At 36.5% G+C, this 17,184-nt stretch overlaps 1 protein-coding gene across 2 annotated transcripts in view; it reads right to left on the bottom strand.

The window, feature by feature from the left end:
* Positions 1–17,184, bottom strand: part of agap3 (ArfGAP with GTPase domain, ankyrin repeat and PH domain 3) — a 159,395-nt gene that overhangs the window by 19,562 nt on the left and 122,649 nt on the right. For both annotated transcript variants that reach the window (XM_089125926.1, XM_039684691.2), the window contains exons 13-16: positions 12,253–12,414; positions 2,593–2,747; positions 2,415–2,505; positions 927–1,149 (exon numbers count right to left, since the gene is read on the bottom strand). In XM_089125926.1, coding sequence (XP_088982052.1) covers positions 927–1,149; positions 2,415–2,505; positions 2,593–2,747; positions 12,253–12,414 — 631 coding nt within the window. The remainder of the gene's footprint in view (positions 1–926; positions 1,150–2,414; positions 2,506–2,592; positions 2,748–12,252; positions 12,415–17,184) is intronic.

Raw genomic sequence — 17,184 nt, forward strand, 5'->3', positions numbered from 1 at the left:
GTGATCCACTTGTCCTGTCTGTGCTATCGATGGGATAGCCGTATCCTTCAGCACATTATGGTCCGTGTGGCAAATTTAATTTTTTCAAAATAGTCGTCCTCATTGAAATGTACCGAGCAAACATAATGTCCCTTGATAATCTTAGGTGTGTTTGGATAAATATCCAGAGTAAGTTAGCCATTTCTTCATCCAGTCAGCGTTTTTAGTTGGAATTCTGTGATACATGGTATTACGTCCCCTGTTTACAGTCGCAGCTATTTACAATAGAGCGAAAACCCATGACTCTAAACTATGCTTTTACTATTTATAAATTGCTGACTCTATTACCCAAACACCGAGCGAACTCTCCGATCCTCACCACAGCGTGTCTCCGGTGATGCGGTTATTACGCCGTCAAAGTAGCAGTGCTTCGCCTTCAGAGAATAGTTCCCAGGTTTTATACGGTTAAAAGATGTCTGTGTCTCATTTGACTTTGTTATTTGCACACTCTGTGACTATAGAAATCACAACATGTAAATAGGAAAACGTTTGCGTTATTTTGCCACTCATTTGGATTAGTATGAAAGCTGCAACCAGTCACATCGAGTCTTTGTGCTAAGCTAGGCTAGCGGTGGGTGCGTCAAACAGACTTATAGCACGCACGGAGATGAAAAAGGTATGTATGGACTTATCTAACTCTGGGGGGTAAGGTGAATAGGCTAAAGTCCCAAAAAGTCGGAGTGTTCCTTTAAAGCTTCTTTTTTTTGGGGCAATACAAGCTAGCAAACTGGATGGAAACCTGGCTAATAACACAAAACAGAAATAATTTGACAATTAACAAACTTTATAATCTATTATAATCAGAGTTGTGGCTTGAATTCATGGTGCCTGGGACAAAAGAATCTGGTCATGATGATTTTGTTGACTAGTTCTCAAGGCTAACCCACCTGGTGCTGTCTACCCCGGGTTTGGTGTATTCCTCCACACAGCCCTCCCATACGCTGTTGGCCATGGCATTCCCGATGGCAGTCATCACCATGCTGAGTTCCACCGGCCAGTCGTCCAGGTCCAGAGACCGTACACGGGACAGATGTGTACCCAGGTTCCTGTGCATCCCGGAGCACTCGATACAGATCAGAGCGCCGAGGTTCAGACTAGCCCAGTCTGGATCTGAGGGTCAGAGACAATACACTTCAGTGTACCATACCAAATCAACATTGTACACATTTCAAGGTCGGATATGGGTCATTTTCAACAATGACTATGCCAACCTTTAAGGAATAGTTGACCAAACGATGAATATTTCCTGATTATATACTCACCCCAAGGCCACCCGAGACGTATATGACTTTCTTTCCTCAGCCGAACAGAAATTAAGGTTTTGGAGGAAAACATTCCAGGATTTTCTCCATCTAATACAAGTGAATGGTGCTCAATGTAGACCAAAATGCATATTTAAGCAGCTTTAAAGGGCTCCAAACAACCCCGGTCGATGATTAAATGTCTTCTCTAGCGAAACAATCAGTTATTTTCAGAAAAAAAAAAAAAACGGTCCCACTTTAAATTAAGTGGCTTTAAGTACTATGTACTTACATCGAAAAATAAGTACAATGTACTTATTGTGTTCAGGTTGTATTGTAAAACACTTTTGCTTCTATTGAGATCTGATACAGGTAAGGTTAGGGTCAGGTGTGGTGGTATGGGTAGGGAAATGTAATAACATAAATTAATTATAGCTGTAAATACATGCAAGTATTTTCAAAATATACATGTAAGCCCACTGTATCAAATTATTAATTTCAATGTAAGTGCATAGTACTTAAAGCCACTTAATATAAAGTGGGACCAAAAAACATATACTTTTTAAACTAGTAACTACAAATGTTCACTGTAGCCCAACTGGTGCATAGCGTACTCATGAGATGTTTGAGTTCACGACCTCTCGAATGACGTATGCACGTTGGGAAGGTGACGTAGGCAGCAGGAAGTGTGGAGAAGGAACGCTGCCCTGAACAAATTGTCGTTGATGTATATTAGTATTTGTTTCAGTTTTAAAATGGACAGCTTGTGTATCCTGGATGTAAACTCAGTTGTAAACAATGGGGCAGTTCTTGCTGCCTACATCAAAAAAAAAAAAAAAAAAAAAAAAAAAAAAAAGATCCAGGAACGTTTCCCTCCAAAACCTAAATTTCTCTTCAGCTGTGAAAAGAAAGAAATATAAATCTTGGGGAGAATAAATAATCAGGAAATTTTCATTTTTGAGTGAACTACTCCATATCCCGGACTGGGGTTTTGTACAAATGTAAGTAAAACTATCCAAAACCGCCAAAAGATTATAATTATTTTTAATACTTTTAGTTTAATGTAGTTTATCACATTACGGCAAATATCTAATGAAATGAGACTAGCTTCACGTTCAGAAATGTCTCACTCACTGGGGGCGTCACAGTCTGCACAGAAGCTGTTTCCCCTCACGTTCCTGATGGACTGGATGGTCAACGCATCGCTCTGGCTTCCTAATCGAGACTACGTGCCATAACAATTCAGATATTACAATGAGGAAAGAGCAGAGGGGTTTGTTTGAGTGTTCATAATACCATAATAGCGTCTTACCTTGTTCTTGCTGCTCTCACAGCACTGCAGACTGGCAAATATCTGGCTCTCAATGGCCTGCACCCACAGTTCTCTCTCCTCAAACGTGGAAGCCTCAAAGTGCCACATCTGACCCGTCAAGGACACGATGATGAACTCAAAGGACTCTTCTTGCTCTGAAACACACCAAATGTGAGATGGGTTATACACCGTGATCAGTTCTGTAAACGACAAACGTTTCTGTGCAAAAGATTTGTGGGTCCACAATGATATGAAACACAACTTCATTACACAATTATCTGAACATAATTAATAATTATTAACACTAAGACTTTATTTAACACATTTAAGACTGTGCTTGTGAGGATACTCGACTTTTGGCGTTCTCTTTAGTGTCTTATTGTGCTTAAATGATTTTTAAGCATTTTCATGAATAAGAGCCTGTTTATATAATGTAACGCTAACTAAAGTACGTATAAAAAATGGATGTTAAATATTTGTAACGCCTTAAACTTGAAAAATTTAATTTGAATTTTGACAGCCCTAATATAATTATATATGAAGAGTTCAGATGCAAAAGCCTCTAAGTGCCATTTGAAATTTTCTTCTTTAATGAGGATTTTTTATCAAACTTGTATATTTAAGTTCAGTAATTTCACTTAAATGGCAATGATTTAAGTGAAATTACTGAACTTAAATATACAAGTTTGATAAAAATCATCATTAAAGAAGAAAATTTCAAATGGCATTTAGAGGCTTTTGCATCTGAACTCTTCATATATTAATAGAAAAAAAAGTAAATACATATTTTTAAAAAATAAATCAATAATTCAAATCAAACATAAGAACATTAAATTATTCAAATTTAATTGTAGATTAAAGAAAAAGAAAAAAAAAACATCCTGAATCCTAGATATCATGCATATGCCATTATTTCTTCAATGAAGGCTGCAAACACAAACATTTAAATGGCCAATATCCAAGGTGCATTATGGGTATCTGCGATTAGTGTCAGTTGCTGTTGTTCATCAGCATCGTAAAATCCAAGTGATTAAAAAGGTAAATACATCCATTAGAGTACTTATCTCATTACCAGGGAAGACTCATTATTATTGCAGCTGCCTAAATAGAATATAATGTGGGTTAATCATTCTGGTCACAGTAATTTCCACATCGCAAAAGCACACGCGAGGTACTGCAAAGTTTCCACCGAGCTCAAATGAGGGGCGCGAGGTGAAAAACAGACCATCATTTCTGCAATTTGCTCAACATTCATTTCAAAAGCATGATCACTTTGATGTGTACGTGACGATGATTACACACGCGAGTATTCCGGCCGATGAGGCGAAAACAAGTTCACAGACTCAATCACTGCAGTAGTTTTACAGGATAAAGGTTTATTAGCGTTTATTAGCATTAAAATGCACAAAATAACACCATTTATTGACGCCCACCGTCAATGATCATTAACACATTATTGAGGTCTCATTTTTAGAGAAATTATCATGAATTATCAAGGTCATGTGCCAACCCTGTTATTTTTTTTTCTTTCTTTGTTAATTTAAATCTTTCCATACAATGTGATATATATATATAACAGGGTTAGCTATAATAATATAATCTGAAAAATCAATGTTTTTATACATGTTTCAACAAGTATTCTTTTATTATTATTATTACACTGTAGTAATATTACACTGGTTTAACTTAAAATAACTTAAAATAAGTGACCTGGTTGCCTTAAAATTTTAAGTACTTTGAAATGGAAAAATTGAGTTAAGAGGAAAAAGGAGATTGATTTAATCATCAGAAACTCAAAATATGCATGTTATCTGAACTACATAAATGATCTAAGTTGATTTGACAAAGAAAAAATGTTGTGATCACAAATCATGAACATATTTTTACAATGTCTATTTTTGATGATCCAATGAATTAAATCAATTATAAATGAAAGCTACTTTATTTTATTTTATTGGAACTTAACAGACATAAACTAATGGGATAAATGGGATTATTCATTACAAATTATTGTTGAATGGTACATTGAGGCATGTCCCGCACTGTATCTAATATATCTACCACACTGTAAAAAAAAATTGTTGGTTTAACTTAAAAAAAATGAAGTAACCTGGTTGCAATAAAATTTTAAGCTCATTGAACTGGAATAATTGAGTTAATACAATGAAGGAGATTTATTTAAGCATCACAAACTCAAAATATGATGTTATCTGAACTACATACATTATTTAAGTTGATTAACAAAAGAAAAAATGTTGTGATTACAAATCATGAAAATATTTTTTTACAGTGCATAAAATTTTGACCAGATGACACATTTCTACCATCATACCGCTCACGCTTGCATAAAAACTACGCGCACAACTTTAAATTCAAATGAAATGATGAATGGGGTTTTAAGGCAGCGGTTCATCTTGAATGTGAAGCATATAGATCTCCGTCTACTCTCATCTCCAATCAATAATCTCCATATGAAGGCTTGAACCGATCCGCTCAACGCATGCGTATCATTGTAAAAGACTCCCGTTCACTTCAGCGGAGAACTTGGCCTCAAGCGGATGGCAACAATCCAATTAGTTTGACACCCTCCTCAATTACCCGATTTATTCACGGGACTTGACTCCAGGTCAGGGATCAATACGGAGCCAGCAGCTTTGTGTCTAAATCAAGGACTAAAGGGTGAAGGTCCGTCGCCCCAGTTGATCTCTCTTCTTTGTTTACATTTCATGCTTCTTTTTGCTGGAAACGAAGCACAAGCGTAAGCCTGGATACACAATGTGGATAAATATGTCCAACAAAGGTCGCTAGAATTCATTTAGGAGGTCTTAAAAGAAAGGTTTTATAAAGAACATTAAAGGGGTCTGTCAGGCACTTCATACATAGAACCAATAATGGATAAAACCTTTTTTTTTTCTAAGAGTGGTCAAAATAAGGGAACGCATTTCATTTTTAGTAACGAACAAATTGTACAAACATCATTATTACATATTTAGTGTATTTGGGTAACATCATGGCTGTTGTGATATAGTTTCTCTCCTGTCTGCTATTATGAACAGCAAAACAATTATCTTGCATTCCACTGTCCAATGATTATACACCTCTGCATCCGAACACAAACAATTACTCTGTTGGCTGGCCATCTGATAAATTAGCCATTACAACAGGTAATTTCAATGTGGAATTATAATAAAGAGAAAAAATCTGTTTCTGATGTTTGAAACCACAGAAAATAAAAGCTAAGCTAAATAATTTTTGTCCTTTAGTTGTTGAGCAGCACAAAATTACAGTAATTGTTAAATTCTATGATAAAAAGGAGTGTGAAAGTTTATTCTCAAAAACAAGGCAGATAATTTGAGTTATGAGATACTCAGTGTGGCTGGTAAAAAAAATAAGTCATTTAAATGGCATTAAACTAAATTAGTTGAATCTTGTATAACATGAACAAAAGTTGAAAATTACTTAACTTATTTTGATGAGTTGAAGCAATGTAAAAACACATGTTGTCTTAAAGGGATACTCCACTTTTTTTGGAAATAGGCTCATTTTACCACTCCCCCAGAGTTAAACAATTGGGTTTTACCGTTTTTGAATCCATTCAGACGATTTTCTGATATTTAGAAAAATATCAGAAACCAGACAGTTTCTGGTCTCATTGACTTCCATAGTATATTTTTTTCCTACTATGGAAGTCAATGAGACCAGAAACTGTCTGATTACTGATATTCTTCTAAATATCAGAAAATCATCTGAATGAATTTGAAAATGGTAAAACCCGACTGTTTAACTCTGGGGGAGTTGTAAAATGAGCCTATTTCCAAAAAAAGTGGAGTATCCCTTTAACTAGCATAGTATTTAAACTCATTTATGATGCTCCAAAATGCTGTCTGAATCAACAGTAGTTCATTGCAGTCAAAAGGAAAATCACCTGATGTCAAATGAATTTAAAGAATTGTTGTGTCTCAAGAGCAAATCAACCAATCAAAATGTTAGCTTAAGATGGGCTGGTCTGGCACCAACAAGAAGAGCATCTCTGAACACAACACACCAAACCTTGGATTCATTTTAATTTATTTAATATTAATTTGTTGTTCCCATACTTTCATATGTGTTATTTCACTGTATTCATGACTTGACTTTAATTTAAAAATCAGAAAATTAGTCATAGTAAAGTATTTGTATGCGTGTCTCAAACATACGACTGGTGGTGTAGGTCCAAGAGAATAGGAAACTGCACTATAGGAAATAAGAAAGCATATTATCTCAAAAATTACCATCAGACTCTGGTCTGTTGATATAAAATGTGCAATAACACAAGCTCCCAATCAGCCACTGGTGCTCAGAAATTAGCAGTAATGAGACGGAGCCGAGCAGGTTCTGCCTGACTACATCCAGTTAAAATCCAATCTGAGGGACTGGAGGCAAAGAGGGCAGAAACAACTTACCTTAATTAATACGCTACAATAAAAGAAAGATAACAACATCTAAAACCACAGTCTTTCTCCCGGCCCTTGCAATCGTTCATTCAAGTTTCTATTCTTTCTTCTGGGTTTGGAGTTGGTAAGATTTAAATATATATATATTTATAAAGCAACCTCGTATGGCTCAACAAGGCTGCATTTATATGATCAAAAATACAGTAAACCCAGAAATATTATTACGATTTAAAATAACCGTTTTCTATTTCAATGCGTTTTAAAAAGTAATTTATTCCTGTGATCAAAGCTGAATTTTTAGCATCATTACTCCAGTATTCAGTATCACATGATCCTTGAGAAATCATTCTAATATGCAGATTTGCTGCTCAAGAATAAGAAAAAAAAAAAAAAAAACGTAATACATTTTTCAGGATTCTTTGATGAATAGAAAGTAAAAAAATACAGCATTTATTTAAAATACTTTTTTTTTTTCTTGTTTTAAGTGATGTGTACTGTAAATCTGTAAATCATGCACAATAAGACCAGTAACACATATTGGGACACTAAGTCTATTTTGGCCTTTAAGTTGAGATGCATTTCAACCTGATTTTTTTTTAAAAGGAGTGGTTAATGCTTTTTTCTTTTCATGATTGTGTTTATGGGGTGCAAAATAACATGTATTCGTGTTTTCTTTTTTTAAAAGTCTTATTTTTCATAAATTTCACCTTTATTGTAAGCCTCTGTCATTTGAACGACCAGTTGACTTCCTGAGTCTATGAAACCACTCCCTCAGAAACAGGCAGTGGGCTCCAATTGGTTAGTTTGGGCCGGTGTGTTGTGATTGGCTAAAATGTATAGCGCACGTTGTCCGGATACTTAATGCCCATTTTACCTTTACGGGCGAAGTTGCATATGTGTTCATGTCCCAGAAAGCGGCGATGAAGAGAGGCAAGCAGAACCTCACCACACACGGCTCTTACAAAACGGTTCTGAATGGTAATTTACCTATATATTTTTAAAACTTTATACACATTTGTTTTACACAATAGCATTACTGACCGGCTACTATATAAAAACAAGCAGCGTTGAACTTGGCACTGGTTTACGTTCTTGATCAAATCGAAAAATAACGTCATAAAGTATATAACACATTTACAAAAATAGTACATATACAAATTCAGGTCCAAAATGTTTGTATGCGTTTGTCGTAGACACAAAATTGCATAACTAAGTGGCTATAAAGCCAGCGCTGGCATTTGATAAAACTAAAACATTACGTCTGAAATTATACACGCAAATACATTTAAAATGATTTAGCCTACTTACAGGTTGTGGCCCAACAACTGCTGCCTCTGGTTTTAAAGTCGGAACTGCTTCATGTTTTAGTAACAGTTTCTTGTTGAATCCGGCGTTGAATTTGTGGAGATTCTGGAAGCTGTCTTCCGTAAAATGCGCAGCACAGAGAGCTAAATTACAATCGTCATTTTCAGGAACATAATCAAACATAAATTGTATCCATTGTTGACGAAGTACAGCGTCCGTGAGAAGCCCGAACACAGAAGACCTGACAGCTGAACACAACACACTCGACGTGCCGCAGAAATATGCGCATGCCCTTTCTCGCATTTTTCGTAGGGAGGGTTGATGCAAATGTATTGGTTAGTGACGTCTAAAACCCAGCTGTAGTTCCAATCGAGTCGTTTTTGTAGGCAATATACTTCCTGATTTTTAAAGGACGATATCTCTGCTTACACTGAACTTTCAGCGCTGCAACTTTGCACCAACAGCAACATTACACACAATTTAAACCACCCCTTTAAAGCAAATTAGCACAGAGAGAGAAAGAGAAAGAAGGAAAGGAAAACGAAGTCACAACATTTACTCAAGTGCATCGTGTCTAATCGAGGCAGATGCTTCTACTCCAAACACCCTCTGGGTCACACGCCTGCTCCGGTACCACATCTGGACCTGCCAGTGTGACCCGATTGCTATTCTGTCAGAGCTCTCCGCCACGCGACCACAGATCCATCAAATCAGCGCCGACACAAAGCCGCGAGGGGTTTAAGTCAAGGTGTGTGTGTGGCTCTAAAAACTCAGAAACCTTGAATCCAACACATGTGAGCTAGTACACTAAACAGGACTGGGCCTATAGAGATGCTAGCTGGTGTGTAAGAATTAACGGGCAGCTGGGAGGAACCAGACCTGCCTGTGCCATCTGTAAATGTCAGCAGTGGCGTTTGCTCATTTTACACATCATTAAAGGCAATATTCCTAACCTGTATTAGAGCAATCAGCACGCGCCCATTACTGACACGGGCCTGGGGGGATACGGGACAAACACTGAGGAGGCGAGAACGCATTCACCGTCTCCATCAGGCGCACACACAGTGTAAACAAAAACACCCCCTATATACACACACACTTCAAACAATGAACTGAAGGTAAATGCAGACAGAAACACTCCAACAATGACCTGATGCGCATGAATGTACAAATATATTTGTGCAATCACATTTTATCTTCTTTAAAAGGTGTATCAGAGACACTGGGGTACGAGAAACCAGCAGCACCAGTCTAAAAAACACATGAAGCTTCACCCGCTGCTGGCTGTCTGCAAACCGGGCAAGTGTATTAATCAGACCGCAGGATCAAAACTAGTAATGCCACATGCACATCGTTATATTAGTATAAAAACGGCTTGAAAGTTACAACTATTGATCTTTGTATTTAGATTGAGAAACTGATTCGGCCTTAATTAGCTGTAATCAGAGATTGTCTGATATTTTTTATGACCTTTAGTGATTATTCACATTTGATTTTTAATAATCGATAAGTAGAAATTATATTTTATTTTATTTTCTGCCACAATAGTAACTAAATGATCATTAGACTACACGAGTAAAACCATAATAATAACAATAATAATAAATTAAATGCAATTTAAATATTTAAAAATGTAATTATTATTATACATACATATATATATATATATATACAAACATGATTATATATAAACCAAATAAGAACAATAATAGTTACTATTATTTTTATTATTAATAATAATACTATATTTAAATCTTTCATATACAATAAATAATTTTAAATATATATATATATATATATATATATATATATATATATAAACCAAATAATATAACAACAACAACTACTATTCATTTTATTATCAATAATATATTAATAATAATAAATAAAATGTAATATTTCGTATTTAAAATGTTTAAATGTAATTGTTATATATTTTTATTTTTTATATATTTTTTAAATAACTAATAATAACAACCACAACAATAACATACTACTGTTATACTACTACTAATAATACATTAGATTAAATTTACAATTTAAATAACTATAATATATGTTAAGCTACGGCTTATTTAAAAAGTTGAATTATTATTCAGAAAGTGCACAATTTGTGACGTACATTTTAAACAGCACACTATAACGCATTCAATACAGTATAATTTGATGTTATATTTACTATACAAGACAAAAAGTTCTGTAGAGCAAGTACATTTAAGAAATAAATAGATCTGTAAAGAGTGCATGGATAGACTGGAGGAAAATAGCCCAGATTAATCAAGATCAGACTAGCAGAGCAGATCTTTTAACTGTACATGAGTGAAGATAAAGGTGCAGTTACAAAGAAAGGCATTAAAGCTCCTGTCAGTCGACTCAGTGGGAACCCTGGATCATCTTGTAAGCACCTGAGATGTTCATTATACCGCTGTACATCCAGCAGGAATGGAGGAGATGCTCCACTGAAGCTGTTCAAATGCAGAGGAATTAAAGGCCTGTTTGCTGTTGGATTAAACTTCAGGGTCTGAACGGTTTAAATGGGCACGGCCTGCTTGAATCAAATGGATTCATTCAGAAGAATCAGTGATCTGAAATGAACTGATTCACTATGAGCTTTCTCAATGCTCCCAGCAAGCACACTTTTTGCCCTCAACAATTCGTTTAGTTGTCTAATTGTAGATGTATACGTGAAACCATCAACCGCCTAAGACCATTTGTGAATCAGAGCTGTAAATATCTTCCCAGAGACGTTCGCTCACGAAGCAAAGCACAAAAAAAGTTGCCTCACCTTCTTAGAGAGCGACAGCACATTTGATTTATGATGCTTCACAACAGCTAAAATTCGATTTCTGCCAGCATTCGGCGCTTTTGATTGCCCCGTAAATGAGATAAACTGATAGCAATTTATTCAAGGATCCAAGCTCCCCCTTTACCACCCCTCCTACTCCTCTGCCTTCAGTAGATACTACTTGCTCCATATGAGTGATTGTCATACTTAAGCAATATGTCTGTATTCTGCATGCACTCACTAGAGCAGACAAGCGCACACTAATAGAACCTTTCAGACTGAAGCGGCGCAAAGACGCCGATGTTCATGATGGAAGTTCCCACCGAATTCTGTCCGCACACACAATCCGCCTCTGTTATTCTGCCAGATGACCAAGTAAAGCTCAAGCAAATCAAAGGTTAGACCTCATATTCTTGAGGAACTGACAATTAGACCGCATGTAATGAGACAGAACGAACGCTAAGAACGTCTTTAACTCAAATGACCATGTCTGTGATCCCTTGAGCTTGCAATGTCGTTCATACACATTTAAAACCAATAAAATAGTCACAGTAGTGAAGCTGGATCATTTGAGGCGTAAAAACACAATTAAACTTGATTCTGGTGACGTTTAGAATAAGCTAAACTAGCTTCTGTCTGGAAAAATCGATAAAAATGGATGGTTCAAAACCACCTACAAGTGCTTGATCATGGTCTTTGTGTGATGTCAAAGTCGCACATTGGCTGATAAAATGATTTTCCAAAACAAACGACAAGTTTATTAGGAAGCAGCAGTGGCATAGTCATTGATGGACAGCGTCCATCTAGTTGATGGATTTTGCCTATTGGCAACAGAATAGCCTGAGGGATGTGCTTTTGTTTCCTCAATAACAACCAATTAGGAGACTGTATTTGTCATTGGGACGGGCAATAAAACCAAAGTGGCAGCGTGTTCATAACACATCATCTTTGTTGCACACATGGCACAGGACAATGGATCAAATCGCAGTGTTTTCTAATTCAGAAAAGGATTAAATGATTTTTTTTTCACTAAAACGAGCACTCGGTCAGCAAAGCAAACCTACTAAAAGCGCTACTGCTGTTTATGTTGTTTTGTGAACCAACCAACGGGACAGGTCATGTTTTGCGTCCCTTTACCTTCATTTCCTGCAGAAAGCCCGTCTGGTTTGGTGATGCCCGTGCTCTTTTTCCGCCTGTGTTTCTTACGGTTGGCATGAGGTGACGGCGGAGGCTCAAGTTTGGGACTGGTGGCGCTGCTCATGCCAGGGGCGGAGCTGAGAGGATCTGTCATCCCATTGGCTGGAGGAAGGAAAACAGACATATAGTTTAGTCAACAGAGCAACTTTAGAGCAACTTTTTTGCTCACCAGCCACTGTGGCTAGTGGTTTTCCAAAGTTTTGGCATTTTCACTGGCCACAATTATTTTTTATATTACTGCCCTATAGATATTTTTTATATTATATCATAATTTGGCAGCCAGTATATTAGGCTGCTGTCACTTTAAGACTTGACGCACAGATACATTATACTGTTTTATATAGCCAATATACTTGGCTGTGAGCACAAAATCTGCGGGAATTAGTAAAAGTATGCTCAATATGAGCAATCGTCAAAATTCAAGCCCTGTAACACCAACAATATTCATCCAGAGCAAATTACAACCCATACAACGTCACATCTCTGTCTTTCACTGCCCTGAAAAGAAGTCTGTCTCCTCGGCTGTGAACGCTCCTGGTAAATCCGCCCTAATAATAACAATGCAACATGCACCTGCTCTTAAAGGATATGTTGGATGACGCTCTGATTAGTTTATTTCACGTTACGCCCAAAAAACACCTATGAATAATGAAGCTATTTCAGACCAACCCCTTTTAAACTTGCGTCGGGCGCAAGAGTCATTTATCCCGCCGGTAAAATAGCAACAGCGCCCAAGACCCGCCCACAGTTACTTGTGCTTCGAGCTTGACACTTAGTTAAAATAGGGCCCCATATATTATAACAATAATAAAAACATTAGTAATATTCAATATAAAAATAAAATAATAATAATAATCAATATAATAATATAATAATTATTGTATTATATAATATAATATTGTGTGTACATACATATAGTACAATCAAGAAAGACATCAATACAAAACAATAATAAAAAAAAACTAAAAGCTCTGGCTTTCTAGAAAAAAATGATCAAAATCCTCAACAGATTACGGGTCAATTGCCGATTTCTCATTAATTTTGGACCCTGGTTCCACCACATTTTACAGGACAAGTGAAGATCCACAACCCCAGAGAACAACAAGAGATGTAGCACACCTCCGTTTCACCTCTATTAGCTTGACGAGAAGGGGGACGTGCGCGTGAGTAACAAATGATGATTCGGTCTTGCCCGAGGACCGCGGCTGTAATGGGAGAGGCCACACGAGCATCCAAGCACAAGAGAGGTTGGGTTTCGGGTGTAAGGTGATTTTATATAAGTGATATTAACCTGCCGCTCCACGCCAGTGTGTTTCTGTGACGCGGTGAGAACAGGGGGTGTCAGTGGGCAAGCCACGGCCATCTTTCTGAGCTTCATGACACTTCCACATCATTTCTGGGCGCCCTCGGGACACTATTACCCACAACCCCCCGACCAGCCCAGGGGCAGAAGGGCCCGGCAAAGTGGACCCCATATTGTTAGCGGCCCTCAGAAACACACTCGCACACACAGTGTGTCAGATGTGGGCAGCCTCCTCCATTGTCTTGGCATCAAAAGCTCATTGTAGTGTTGCAAACTCCATTCATCTCCACAGGCCTGGGGTGCATAAAAGTGTGTGCGCGTGTAAATGTGTGTGTGTGTGTGCGCGGCAACGGTCGGGTCTGGGAGTGTCTGAAACCCGCGGAGCCAAATAACGCATATTCTAATGGCACTGACAACCATTAGCCTGTGTAGAACATTAGGCGTAATTTGGGGGTTTACCTTGAGGGATCTGGAGGCTAGCGTGCTCTTTAAAGAGAGAGAGATGGAGGCGCGCAGGGGGTACAGGAGGATAAACTACAGACACCCAATCCGCCGTAGGCACAGATGAGTTTAGCGTGTAGCTAATGCTACCTTTAACACTTTAGTTTTCCTCCTACACTTCTGCGCTGCTGCAGTTTCATCTGGTGAACCGATGCAATTTGTAGTTTTATTGATAAGACGTGGTTAATAATTATGATTGAGGTGTTTAATAAGAACAGCTTGATAATGAATAAATGATGAAGCGGAGGATTACTCAAATGCACTGTGGGATTTGAGCTTAATTACACAAGGCAAGAGACAAATTAGAGGGTTTAACAATTAGCCCCGTTACACAATTACGATAATTCTCAATCAATATTGTTGCTTTATCTTTATCAAAGATACGCAAGAAAGATTCGTCCTAATGATAATGTCACTGCGGTGTGTAAATGCATAAATGGATTTGTAAATGGTAGATGACGCATGAGATGTCCATGAGCTTTTTTAAATTCAAAAGTCAGGATTATAGGATGAAATTAATACGTTAATTCCATCCTATTGGAAAGTGTAGCTAGACTCTAAAAAATGCTGGGTTGTTTCAACCCAAAATTTGGGTCAAATATGGACAAACCCAAATGTTGGGTTAAAAATGTCATTAAAAAATTTACAGTTGAAAATGAAAGTTAAAGTTGGGTTAAAATTTTTTAATTACATTTTTAACCCAACATTTGGGTTTGTCCATACTTGACCCAAATTTTGGGTTGAAACAACCCAGCATTTTTTAAGAGTGAATGACCTTTCTTTTTCACCTTAATAATCACCTTTGGTGATGTATTTTTTATGTATTTTTATTAGTTTTATACTATTTATAAAAAGTGTAATATATATACATATATACATTACATATATATATATATATATATATATATATATATATATATATCAAGAGTTCAGATGCAAAAGCCTCTAAGTGCCATTTGAAATTTTCTTCTAGAATGATCATTTTTATCAAGCTTGTATATTTAAGTTCAGTGATTTCACTTAAATGGCAATGATAATTACCTATTAATTGTTATTTAAGTGAAATTACTGAACTTAAATATTAAGTTTGATAAAAAATAATCATTAAAGAAGAAAATTTCAAATAGCATTTAGAGGCTTTTGCATCTGAACTCTTCATATATAATGCTAACTTAACTGATACTAACTTAAATTTCATTATAAATTTTTTAATAAATGTATTTAATATTTATATAAAAAAATTTTGAGGGGGGTGGGGTGGTGAAAATGCACTTGGGGTATATTCTGTCAATGTATAATGTTTAATTGGTCAATTATAACAATATTTCTATCAGTCATATAAACAAACCAATTCCTCAATGGTGCGGTAGTGTAGAACTACCACTTAAAGCCTCTGTCTTAGCCCGAGATCACTGTGTTTACCATGAGTGCCGTTTAGCCACTACAAAGCAGATAAAGTGATATAAACTCGCTGGAAACACGGCAGGTTGGCAGTTGATGCTTCATCACTGACTCTGTGTTCACCATTGATATTCATGACTTTAAAAGTCTGCTCACCCTCCCTCGCACTGAATGGCAGAGCGGCGCTCCCAGCTGCCACACACGTTGTGGCAGGGACGCGAACGTCTGTTTCAATTTCTACACTCCTCTTCCCAACAGCCCCCCTGGGACCAATCATTAGCTACAGCAGACAGCTGGGGGTAGAGGGCTTCTTGAGAATACTGTTCACACACGTACACACATGCAGAAGCTCCCCCACATACACACACAGAAGAGTGGCCATCAGTGGCTGTGACAGCAGTGGCATTGTGTGCGTGTAGGTGGAGGTTAACAGTCAAGGGCTGCCCTTGTCCCTCACACCAGACCTCAGATGAATCATCTGAACGTCTGTTTACAGAGTCGTTGCTAATCAAAAAAACGCCATGATACGGCGATGACAATACCAAGGGACATGGCTATAAACGCAACGGTACTTTGTGTTATGCCATGGAACTGGAGAAAACTGAATTTTGCTACCCCGAAACTGAAACTATATTACTACCCCGATATCTACACCCATCTATTTAAAATCTAACATAAAATAACTGATAATATCCTTGAAAATAATTTAATTACAATAATTTAATTATTAATTTAATAATTTAAAACATTTAATTTCATTAAACATGATTAAATTGGTAAAAATGCACTTGGGCTCGATCTGTAAATTTAGACTGTTCAATTGGTCATTTTTAACAATATTTAACTGCAACTGTCATAACAATAAGACTGGCTCTGAATGGCTGAAAATCTCCCCTTTTCCTGAAAACATGTATAAAATAATCTAAATATATAGATTTTTGCTTGCTTATAATGTTTATTTAATGCCTCATGGTAACCGCTACCATTGCAGCGCTACAAATGTAACTTTGCAAAATACTCTGTGAAAATAATAACAAACTGTGCACAGCAAAAAAATCTTTCCTAATTGGAAGGCTATTTTGCCTTGTTTTAAAGTCTATATATATATATATATATGTGAAGAGTTCAGATGCAAAAGCCTCTAAATGCCATTTGAAATTTTCTTCTAAAATGGTCATTTTTTAGCTTATCTATTCAAGTTCAGTAATTTCACTTAAATGACAATTAATAGGTAATCCTCATTGCAATTTAAGTGAAATTACTGAACTTAAATATACAAGCTTGATAAAAATGATCATTCTAGAAGAAAATTTCAAATGGCATTTAGAGGCTTTTGCATCTGAACTCTTCATATATATATATATATATATATATATTAGGGGTGTAACGGTACACAAAAATCACGGTTCGGTACGTACCTCGGTTTTAAAGTCATGGTTCGGTACGTTTTCGATACAGCAAAAAGAAAGAAATGCCAGAGAAATTTCCTATTTGTTTAAAGAAAAAAAATATTTTTAAATAAGTGTGAGTTTTCCTAGATCTTGAAACTTTCAGGTTTATAAATAGGGGTCATCTTTGAAGGATGAACGAATAATGTTTTGGTCATCACATTAAAAATAACATTTAAATATATATTTATTTATATAATATTTGAATTTTGAAGTGCT

Source organism: Pimephales promelas, chromosome 22, assembly GCF_988280905.1.
Source record: "Pimephales promelas chromosome 22, fPimPro1.hap1.1, whole genome shotgun sequence".
Taxonomy (NCBI): domain Eukaryota; kingdom Metazoa; phylum Chordata; class Actinopteri; order Cypriniformes; family Leuciscidae; genus Pimephales; species Pimephales promelas.